Source organism: Hylaeus volcanicus, chromosome 1, assembly GCF_026283585.1.
Source record: "Hylaeus volcanicus isolate JK05 chromosome 1, UHH_iyHylVolc1.0_haploid, whole genome shotgun sequence".
Taxonomy (NCBI): domain Eukaryota; kingdom Metazoa; phylum Arthropoda; class Insecta; order Hymenoptera; family Colletidae; genus Hylaeus; species Hylaeus volcanicus.
This window is the reverse complement of record NC_071976.1, coordinates 33,470,831-33,483,166: the sequence shown is the minus strand read 5'-3', so window position 1 is coordinate 33,483,166 and position 12,336 is coordinate 33,470,831. Positions and strand designations below refer to the sequence as shown.

At 30.4% G+C, this 12,336-nt stretch overlaps 1 protein-coding gene and 1 long non-coding RNA gene across 6 annotated transcripts in view; one reads left to right on the top strand and one right to left on the bottom strand.

Annotated features, from left to right (window-relative positions):
• Positions 1–12,258, top strand: part of LOC128883856 (tudor domain-containing 6-like) — a 14,039-nt gene extending 1,781 nt beyond the window's left edge. For 4 of the 5 annotated variants that reach the window (XM_054136696.1, XM_054136680.1, XM_054136687.1 and 1 more), the window contains exons 3-12: positions 180–1,193; positions 1,319–1,735; positions 1,980–2,497; positions 2,588–2,661; positions 2,740–3,645; positions 3,731–4,151; positions 4,397–4,584; positions 5,724–5,888; positions 6,435–6,592; positions 6,694–12,258. In XM_054136696.1, coding sequence (XP_053992671.1) covers positions 180–1,193; positions 1,319–1,735; positions 1,980–2,497; positions 2,588–2,661; positions 2,740–3,645; positions 3,731–4,151; positions 4,397–4,584; positions 5,724–5,888; positions 6,435–6,592; positions 6,694–10,432 — 7,600 coding nt within the window. In that variant the 3' untranslated portion in view covers positions 10,433–12,258. The remainder of the gene's footprint in view (positions 1–179; positions 1,194–1,318; positions 1,736–1,979; positions 2,498–2,587; positions 2,662–2,739; positions 3,646–3,730; positions 4,152–4,396; positions 4,585–5,723; positions 5,889–6,434; positions 6,593–6,693) is intronic. The other variant, XM_054136712.1, reaches the window with a different exon arrangement.
• Positions 5,895–10,037, bottom strand: LOC128883931 (uncharacterized). Its single transcript, XR_008459164.1, has 4 exons — positions 9,897–10,037; positions 9,741–9,817; positions 8,427–8,643; positions 5,895–6,530 (listed from the first exon to the last, which is right to left on the bottom strand). It is a non-coding gene; the product is annotated as an uncharacterized LOC128883931 (long non-coding RNA).
• Positions 12,259–12,336: the final 78 nt, after the last annotated feature.

Here is a 12,336-nt window from a genome sequence, read left to right as displayed (position 1 = left end):
ACAATAAAATGAATAAATATCAATAATTTAGATAAAAAAGACATCTAGTACTAAAAATATATGTCTCTTTGAATATAGTCAATGTAGTCATACTTTGGGTACTTGGCATTATTGACTTTAATCAACGTATATCGAGAAAGTTAATTATCATTTACTAATGCTTGGATATATTTTTGTAGGCTAAAATGTGTGCAGCAACCTCAAATGCCAATTTATCAGCAATCAAGCAAACACCTCATTAGCAATAACTGTACTCCGGTTGCTCCTGTCCAAAATCCGAACTCATTACACTGTGAAGAAAGTGATATTCACAGATATCAACGAAATGTTCCTTTATATTGTACAGCTCAACAAAAACACTTGATGCAAACACCTATGCAAGAAGCTCTTGTATTTAAATCGCGTGTTTTGGATGTACCATCTGAACACGAAGTCTATGTTTCTTTTGTAGAAGATGGTCCACAAAAGTTTTCTGTACAACTTCAGAGTACATCTCAAGTATTAAGTATGCTTATGAAAGAAATTAACAGTCATCCAATACAACCACTGCAAGAACCTCCTTTACCGGGATCAGTATGCTTAGGCCGTTACACTCAAGATAAGGTGTTATGTAGAGCTGTTGTGATGTCTGTAATGGAAAATAAGTGTAAACTTTATTATGTTGATTTTGGTCATACAGAAGTGTTACCATATGCTGATATTTTCCAATTACCATCTCATTTTATTAATCCTAAAGTACTTTCTATACGATTCACGCTAAGCGGTGTACACGAGTTAAACGTTACAGATGAAATGAAAAAATATTTTAAGCAAATAGTGTCAGGAAAATTGCTTGGATTACATGTTCGTCCACCAGAAGGACCACCATTGGTTCAATATGGAGATTTATACGATGACGGAAAGAATATAAAGAATATTCTTCGACAAGCATTTCCAACACCAGTTACAGTAACACCTATGACTTCATCATTTGGATATGAAGAATCAAAACAGTTGTCAAGAGGAGTTGAAGAAATAGTTCATGTTTCATTCGTGGAATCTTGCAGAAAATTTTTTGTACAACTGGATAGTAACAGTACATCTCTTGAATCAATAATGAATTGCCTAGCAAAATTCTGTCAAAATGCGCCTATTTTAAATCTAGCTCAACTAAAAATTGGACTTCCTTGTGCTGCTTTATATGATAATCAATGGTAAGTTGTATAGTGTGATAACATATATAAACACGTCCATTAATACTTTGTTCTATCCAGAAAGCATTGATTCTGATTATGTTTAGAATAATAAACTTATTACTTTCATATTATATCATTATTAGGTACCGAGCACAGATACTTGGCATAAATGCAAATAATGTGAAGGTCTTATATGTAGACTATGGTAATGAAGAAACTGTGACTGTAACTTCTCTACGTTTAATGCATGACAATTTAATTAAAACGTTAGAAGCTCAAGCAATTAGATGCATTTTAAACGGTTGGGAAGTTTTGCCATGTACTCAAGAAATTCATAATCAATTTGAATTACTGATTTTGGAGAAGCGTTTACGTTTGAAAGTAATCGATGTAAATCCAGATGGTATAGTAGTAGAATTATATGACCCTGAAAAGATGGAAAGCATTAAGTCACAAATGTTACGCATGATTGGTGATGATAAAAAAGTGACAAACGAGTCAAACTTTCAAAATATGGAAAATCAGCATACTACAAAACTGACATCAAAATTAAATCAAAGGTATTATCACAAAATTTTATTCTTTTTATTTTTAAAGAAAATAATAGTACTACTATAGTCAATTACAGATAACTTTGGTCTGAAATGTTAAGCTAGAAAATATTAAAATATACTTCCCCTTTGGCATATTTACATTTATTTTCAGCATTTTAGTCATATAAAAACTAATGATCGATGGGTCGACTTTAATGCTTTTGTGAAAATATTGTTCTATTTTTAATATTAATTTATTTTTGTATTCCAGTGAAAATACGAATAAGTGGCAAAAAAAGAGTCAATTAGATACATGGCATGATACACAGAATACCAATACAGTTCAAGAAAGAAATAAGTCTAAAACTTGGAAAGATGAATCAAATGAAGGCAAATTGTATGAAAGTAGAAATGAAAAAAGTAATTTTCATCGTATTGGTTCCAGAAATGAAAGATTTCATAGAGATGACTCTTCCAATAGCAGAAATACAAGAGATACATGGAATAACAAAAATGATTATAATGAACCATCCAAAAGTGGTTCTGGTGGAAGAGGTGCTGGAAGTGGTAGAAATAGATCTTCAGGATATGCTCAAAAAAGTAATACTTTTGATAAAAGTTGGAGTGACAAAGATTCAGATACGTCATCTAGAAGTAGTGGTAGACGGGGGAGAGGCAATGCTTCTCGTGAAGGTTATCACAAACATGAAGGATTTTCTGGGAGAATGCAAAGTAGCAGATCGAGTGATAAAGACTCTGATGGAAGTGTTAAGGCTACAAAAATAAATAGTAAGTTCAGAGTAGTAAATTTATTGTATTGCTAGAATAAAGCTACTTAAAATGCATACTATGTTTTTAAAATATGTACATTGTTAATAGGTGACTCTTATCATGGAAGTAATAAATTTAGAGAAAGAAGAGGAGGATACAGACATAGGGCATCAGAAAGCAAGGTACAAGATACTCAACGATATGTATAGATTTTAATAGCTAATGCTCTATGAATGTTGAATTATTACTTTTCATTTCAGTCAAACACTGCATATAGTAGTAATACGGAAGGTGGGCGAAGATATAGTCCTATGCGAAGACAAGATTTTCATATTCCATCTCCTAGTATAGTTATTGGAACTACAAAAACTTGCGAAGTAGTTTTTACTAACAGTCCATTTGACTTTTTTATTCAGTTAAGTACTGATTATGCTGCATTAGATTCCTTAATGGAAAATATTGCATCAATATATGAAACTGGTGGAGAATTACTTCAAGAATTCAAAATACGCAAAGGAATGTACTGCATTGCTCAATATACGGAAGATTTGAAATGGTACAGAGCTATAATCAAATCCGTTGAAGGAAACAGTGCAACTGTACAATTTGTAGATTACGGAAATACAGAAACAGTCGAGTTTAATAAGATTAAAACAATTCAAAAGGAATTTTTAAAACTTCCAGTACAATCTATACACTGTAAATTATTTGGTATAAAAGACATTAGTTTTGATATGAGCAAAACAAACATTTTTGAAGATAAAGTTAGTGGGAAAACATTAGAAGCAGAATTTATAACTGAAGAAAATGGTATATATGGCGTCTTGTTACGAGAAATTATTGATGGTTCTCCAATAAGCACTTTTATAAACGAAGAATTCTGTGAAGATAAGAGTTTTCTAAAAACTAAGGACGTAGCGATATCTCGTAGTAAAATTACTACTAATACAGGACAATTAACTGAACCTGATTATGCTCCTTTGAATGCTACGTGGGAAACAATCTCTTTTTCACCGGGAACTAGAAAAGACGTAATTGTTACATGGTTTACAAATCCTAATAATTTCTATTGTCAAATACTTGACAATGAAAATGAATTCAAAATTATGATGAATGAAATTCAAAAGATGTATGTTGGCAGAGAACCCGTGTCATATACATTAAAAGTAATATATTTGATTAAGACAATAATCTGTGAGTATCTATATTTTACATAAAGTGTAATGAACATATTTCTACCATTATTTTTAGATTGGATCACCTGTAATAGCAATATTCTCTGAGGACAAAGCTCTTTATCGTGGGGAAGTCATAGAATTAAATAAATTAAATGGACATCTTATACATTACATAGATTTTGGGAATAGTGCTGTGGTAAATCCTCAAAAGATTTATTCTGTAGAAAAGAAATTGTTACATCTTCCCAAACAAGCTGTTCAGTGTTCCTTATTAAATATTATTCCACAAGATGGCCATAGTTGGTCTAAAGTAAATACAGAAGCAATTGATAATTGTTTTAATGCTGACAAGTATGAGTGTACTTTTCATGATATAATAGATAATAAATACATAATTTCTTTAAACAATAACGAGAACGACGTAGCTACTACATTGATCGAAAAAAATCTTGCATCACTTGCCTCGACAAATAAATCAGATGACACCTCTGCAGGTAAGAATTATTCTTTTTTCCATTTATAATTGTTGTAGCTATTTTGGAAAATAGTCTTTTTTTATGAAAAAATACCAAGTAATTATTGACTAATAACGTTTTATAACGTTATACTACTGTTGCGTGTATGACAATGGATTAAATATATAAACTAAAAAGAGATTATGGTTTTTTAACACGTTCCGTGCCGCGTGTTAATAATCATCCAATATGTAAATATATGTACATTATTCTTTTACTTATAGATAGTAATAATCCCATACCAGTAATGTTATATGAGATAGAAAAAGTTGATATAAATCTTCTAAGTGGTCAAGCACTTAGGGTGAAAGTGTCAAGTGTAGAAAACGCATCTAAATTGTACGTTCGACTTCCATCTGCTAATGAATGTGAAGATTTAATAGACACATATATGGCTGGCAAAAATCCGAAGGTATGTTTTATACACTTATATATAATATCATTATTTTTCATATGTACTTTTAACAAACACTATGTACTTGATGCATGAAAATTGTTGGTACATAAAACTTACTTAATACATCTAACTTATATTACTACATAGTATTGAGTAATTAAGTATAGGTGAATATTATTACTATTGTTATTATTAACAGTAACATATTTAATCAAGAACGTAATTGTTCAATTGATTAGTTGATATAAACTATTTCATATATTTTTTGTCGGTACATTAGACATACAATTGTGTGCAAAAATTACTAATCTTCATTATTGTAATCATAAAATATTACTTACATTTCATTGCACGATGTATGGTATTAATAACTAAATCAGTAAAATGTAATATTCTCTCTGACCTGTCATGATTTTTCTACTACCAAATTATATAGGACGCATAACAATATTCCCGTCATTTAGCATTCTGCCTTAATTAAAATCTGTAAACTTAATGCATTTAATAGAATAGTAAGGCAGGTAAGTTTTGATATAAATGACTTGATATAAATGAATCATAATATTTTATATTTAGTATTATTTAAATATTTTCAAATGTTATTAGCTTACTTAGGTGTAACGTGTATAATTTATGATATTAATATCCAGGTTCACTAATAAATGATTTTATTTTTAACACTTTGACTGTTGTTAAGATAAAATTAATTTTAATATTGAATTATGTCGTTATATTCGAAATATTTTGTACATTATCATTATTACACATAAATATGAAGCAGGTGACATAGTGTCCGATAGTATATATAGTAGCATAATAAGAAAATTAAATATATTAAACAAAACGTACCATACTATACGTCTTTTATAAATAAACAATTATTTTGTCTGAATGTATGCATATGTCTCTCACAACCAAAGTGTTATATTGCATGCTCTAAACATTGTAACATACTATGTAAAATAATGAGAGACTTCAAAACATCAGTTACCAGTTACTATTATATATATTTTATACTTATACTTCTCATTAGAATGAGCAGAATAATACTGAATCAATTACTATTAATTTATTTAACATTCAAATTCTTGAATATGGTTATATAAAAAACTGCAAGTTAATAATATTGGTAAGGATAAGTATGACAATGGCAGGTGATGCAACGATTATCAGCCCATGAGTTATGCCTGAGCACAGGTTGTTTGGTTTATTCAAATGGAGTATGGAGACGAGCAGTAATCAATAGCCATTCACGATCCACAGGCTTTAATGTAAAATTAATTGATTCTGGAGCATATGATGAAATTCTCTCAGATTGCGTGAGTTTTTAAAAAAAAAACCAACATGAATGTACATGCTAAATTCAATTTAACTATAGGTAATATAACATTACTGCTAGGTGTAGGAGTTATTTAATACCATACTTGCTGCATTGAAATTTTGGCAAATTATATATTTATAGTAGAATAAATTTCATAAGAATCTCGTTAAGGCTATTAATATCTAACGTATTATGTATACATTTTTAATTTAATACTGCATTGCTTTATACACAGTGGCCCATACAACTCGCATACCACGATTAACTTCTAAAGTATGTATTATATGAATAATTTTTTTGATGGCGTGAATGATACAATACATATTTTAGGAGTTAATCGAGGTGTGTAACTTGCGTGGACCATCCTGTATATTATTATTAAGCAGAAAATGCTTATACACGCTTAAATATAAGGACATGAGCCTAAACACTATACGTGTTTATTACAATAAAAACATATTATTTGCTTTTTTACATTTTTGTTTATTAAAACTCGCGTAGGATTATCCTCAATTATTGTTAATGCCATATTCTGTTAATTCAGGTCTTAGCTTTACCAGGAGAACTTTCAGTTATGCAGAACCAGGCAATAGAATGTTCCCTTTTAGGTGTTACGCCATCTTCTGATACTGATGCAACACTGAAAAAATGTGTTGAAGGGAAAGAAGTGATTATATATGTTCATGAAGTTGACAATAACAGGTAAAGTTAATATTTATATTTGCATGAAGACTTATCCTAAAAAAAGTTCCACATATTTGTTAACACCCTGTATACATTTTCTCCTTTTTTTTTTTTTACAGACTCATCGTAAAACTGTTCGATTTATTGGGTAACAAAATAAGTATTTTTGAAGAGGTCGATGAAAAGATATCACCAATATGTCCTATGCCTATTTTAAGTTCTACTCATAAAGTGACAGTATCATACGCAGATCATTCTAGTAGTATATGGCTACAGCGTAACACAGAAAATATTTTGGACCAAAATTTAATTAAAGCACTTAAGGAATATTACCCCACGTCTGGAAAGTTAATAGAACCGGAAGTAGGTATTTTGTGCGCGGCTAAAAGCGTAGATGGTCAGTGGTATCGTGCCAAAGTCATAAAATGTACCGAAAGTGGAATTTACGTGAATTTCATTGACTATGGTAATAACGAAGAAGTCACTCGTGATCTACTAATGACTTTAGACCCATCTTTTTATGTACCACATCAATTGGCTGTCAATGTTTCGTTACCAGTAACGCTTAATGGTACAGTGGGAGAACAACTAAATATATTACAAAATTATTTGTCGAACAAGGAGCTCACTGCAATTTTTCGTAATGTAAACAAGAAATGGATAACAGAATTATTATGTGATGGAGAAAAAATTAGTGATAAATTTACTTCACTTAATTTAACATCTCAGCAAGAAATATCTGGAACAAGTCAACCTAAAGTTCATAATGTGACAGTAAATCATAAATATGATGTATGTGTATCTCATGTAGACTCTCCTAGTCAGTTTTGGCTTCAATGTGCAGAAGATGTTACACATCTTTCTATGAAGCAAGATGAGCTTCAAACGGAAGCTACTAAATTCCCACAAGTGGATGGAATATTAGAAGAAGGAAGTTTATGCGTTGCTATGTACACAATTGATAATGTGTGGTACAGAGCACAGGTACTTGACGCAGACGAAGACATTACGACTGTTCGATTTATTGACTATGGAAATACTGATGTCATTGATAATAAATCGGGACACATCCGACAGATTTCAGATTCGTGGAAAGAAATAAAGGAATATGCAATTAAATGTAGATTAGATGTTATTCCTACCGATTCAGAAGATTGGAATGCTACTACATGTACGAAGTTTGAAAATTTAGTTACATCTGTTGAATCTTTACAAGCCTTTGTTATCGCAGAGGGAATTCCAAAACGAGTAGATTTGTTGATAAATGACAAAAGTGTTAGTGAAAAATTAGTTGAAGATCATCATGCTGTAATGATTCATACTGAAGATGATTTAATAGATGAAATAGTTGATCTTGAATTGGATCCTCATTCTGCTTTTGTGAGTCATATTAATTCCCCAGGCGAATTTTGGGTACAAGAAGAAAAATCTGTTGGTGATTTAGAAGTTATGACTGACAGATTTATCGTAGCAGATATGTTTCCCAAAGTCGATGAAATCAAAGAAAATATGTTGTGCGTTGCTAAATATCCTGATGACGAATATTGGTACAGAGCGCGCGTTATATCACACAGTGATAATGCTACACGAGTCATATATATCGATTACGGAAATTCAGCTACATCAACAGAAATACGTGCCATACCACCAGATTTAGCAGATGTGCCGCCATTATCGAGGAAATGTTGCTTAGCTATGCCGGAAGGAATCACGCAATGGTCAGAACAGGCGTGCACAGAATTTATAAAATTAGCTGCTGATGGAGCAACAATATTCCTATTGGATGTATTGAAAGAAGATGACATGTCAACGGTGAAATTAACATTAAACGGAGAGAATGTAACTGACTTACTTGCAAACTTCTGTGAACGTTGCCCACCTATCATTGAAGAACGACTGCCTCCTTTAGGCGAAGAAAATTCACCGAATGTATATATTAGTTGTACTAATTCACCAGATGAATTTTGGATCCAAACTGAAAGCAGCACTGCAGATTTAGATATGATGTTGGATAGATTGGAAGCAGCTCCTAGTTTTCTTCCATTAAATACATTTGAAGTTGGAACTATCTGTGCTGCAAAATATTCCAAAGATGATTTATGGTATAGAGCTAAAATTCTTTCGCATTCTGAAAATTCTACCGAAGTTCAATACATAGATTATGGTAATACAGCAATTACAGATGAAGTACGAATGTTACCTGTAGATATTATAAATATTCCTACTTTAGCTAAACGCTGCGCCTTACAAAAACCAGATACTATAAATTGTTGGGCTTCAGAGGCTTGTAAAACGTTCGAAGATCTCGCTGAACAGGGAAAAACAGAGTTTCAATTCGAAATCATCAATGATGCTGTTGATCCAATTCTTATTAAACTGACTCTTGATGGAAAAGATGTTGTTGATACTCTAGTGTCATTTTCAGAAAACCTACCTAACAATACAGATATAATACAAGAAAAAGAGAATTTACATGGAAACCAAAACATAAGCGAGGAATTAGAGGCCCATGTAGGAAATGAAAATAATGACAATATAGATCAAGATACAATGGCTAAAACCGGAGAGGATCAAATTAATTACAGTGTTGAACAAGACTTGAATAATTCTATTACAAAATCAGAAGAAGTGTTAGAAATACACGAGGAGCAAAATAAAGAACTAAATAAGTCCCTGGAAAATCTCGAAGATCAGAATAAAATGACTATAAAGGATACCGATAGCGTACATTCGTATAACAGTAACTTCATTGTCGAACTCACTGTAGATGAAATAATACAGAATATGGAAAGAAACGTAAAAGATGAACCCGACATGGATGAAAAACCGTCTGGGAGTAATGATACTAATATAGACTCATTTGAGAATAATGATATTGAAAAAATAACCAAAACTGTGGAAAATTTGGAAACACAAGATACATCACAGTTAACTGAAATGCAAGAAGTAGATACTATTCTGGATAAAGATGAAGACCATTTAAACCGAAGTGAGGATCAGTTTGAAGCAAAAAGTATACATGAAGAAGAATTGCCATCAATGGCGAAAGAAGATATAACAACGCCGGATGGAACAAAAACGCAAATAGATCCAAATATGGATGAAGAAGATCATTTACATCAGAGTAAAGATAAGTCTATTGCGGATAAAAACGAAGATCACTCACACCAGAATGAGGATGAATCTGAAGTAAAAAGTGTGCACTCAGAAGTATCTTCATCAAAGGTAAAAGAAGATGTAAACCTGAAAGAAGCAGAAATGGAAGTGAGTATTGGTGGTCTAAGTAAAGATAAAGGTCAGTTAGATCAAAATGAAGGTCGACCTGAAACAGAATTCACACATGCAGAAGATATGCAAGCTTCAATCCCACTAGAAACCAAGAAGGATGATGAGAAGTTAAAAAGTATTGAAGATAATATAATAAACTCAATAACGCAATCATGTAGCAATGAAACAAGACTATGTGAACCACATACAGATATTGATTCTTATGAACATGATACTGAAGTACATACAACAGAATTAGATAAATCTTCCGATAAGCAATCTATTGAAGCACAATTAAATAAAAGTGTAACAGATAATACATTGACAAATGTTCTAGATGAAGAGACTGCTTCTGGAAGCACCGAAGGAAAAACAAAGAGTGATAATGAAAAGTGTAAGATAGAAAATGATAATAAACTAAACATTAGTATAACAGATAATAAAGACGATATTGAGATAAAGAGTACGAATAAGAAGCAATCTTTGGATTTTAAATCTGTCGAAACAATAAACAACGAATGTAAGATTAGCGACAAGCAAGATGATAAGCACCTTCCACATTCGGAAGGGGTTGATAAACCTTCTGAATGATTATGTACAGAGACTGACTTTATAATTCGAACATAAATTTTACATGATTCCGACACTTTATTTTTGAAAAGGTTATTGCTTATGTCTTCATAATTCAGTATTTAATTTAAAGTCTTCTTATACGAATATTTTGCTTAAAAAGTATTGAAAGGTACTAATGCGCGAACAATAATATTACTGTGCTCTCTTCGAAGAAGGAAATTTCAACAAAGGACAACATTCCCAAATATATGTCGTAGCTTTAATTGTAGTGAGCACTAAAACGTTAAACATTTTATTTTTTTTATTTTTTATGTTTTTACTTCTTAATTAAGAACATTACTGTATATTGTTTGATCGTGTATAATAGTAAACAAGCTTTCTTTTTTATATTAATACAAAAATCTGTTTACGTAAATAATAATGATAAAATATATTCCGGTGGTTTACCAAAGAGTAATAAAAGAGCGTACTCATCATATAAATTAATTAATGTTTCGTTTTGTTTTTCACATAGAGTTTAATAAAGAATAATAGAAAATTAAAGTTCCAAACATTGAATATTGCTATTGTTATTTTATTTTCATACAAAACTTTGACATAGATGTATGCAAATTTCATCAATTTCGCTTCAATGTAAACCGGTGTTAGTTTATATATAATTTATTGCAATTATTATTCTTCATATGAAATTTTAGGAAGGTTTCATAAATTTATGTCAAATTGTTAGTGACAAACAATATTAAAAATGCATGTTTCATAATAAATGAAAATATACGTACATGCTTTAATATTGTTATTGTTAAGAAGAGACACTCTCAATGAAAACGAATGTATAATGTTCTTCTTTCTGCGATTATATTCTTATACTTGATATTATATAATCCTTTTAAAAGCATTAACGTTGACCCAAATTAAACTGGTTATAATACTAATATAATTTGTACAACAGATTTAATTTGTATCATACCAAATACAGTATGTCATAATGTTTTTCAAATTGTTATTAAAAACAGGAACTAGAAATTAATTTTGATGAGCGAGGTATATTACAAACAGGTTGTTTTTTTATTTAAATAATGCTTTATGGTCACATTAAAATGGCTTTAAGAGTGATATAACACATTTTATAGTTGATATATAAGTTATATTTTATTAATTGATGATAGAGCATCTTTTTCATAAACGGTTAATACAATAAATTGTGATTAACCATTTATATATATTATGTATATGTATTATTATTATTATTATTAATATTAAAATTACTATTATTATAAATTTAAGTTGCGCCTCAACAAAAATATATTGTCACATAATAAACCGACCGTTTTTCAAAGCTATAATAAAAAATTGGTAGATAATGTGAACAGCACACTCACGGACAAAATGAATACCTATGAAAATTATAATGCTATTATTTCTACTATTGAGACTCAATATCATATACATGCGATTATGCATATTTAAAAAAAATCAATACTAACAATGATAACGTAAATTACAAATTTATGTAGCTTTGAATTTGTATCGTCTATCTCAAGTATTGATTATTAATTATGCGTGTATATAACAGTTCGTGTGTGACTGATTTTAGAGAACCAATACAAATATTGTTAGCACTCGAAGATATTGACTTTGTAATTATATTAACTTATTGAATAACAATGTTATAAACGGTACGTTGTAAACAAAAAATGCAAGGACACTATAAATTATGTACATACGTACAATGATTGGAATATAAATCTCGAACAACTTCGGGTAGTGCATTCACAGTATTGCGTTCTCCGGTAAGTGTGCGGCTATGTAAATATTTCTATTACAATAAAATATATTTTCTAATACGTGTTTCAATATGTTTGATTACTTTCAGTGTAAAGTGATAATAAATACAATATTGAGATAACAATCAGATATTTTCG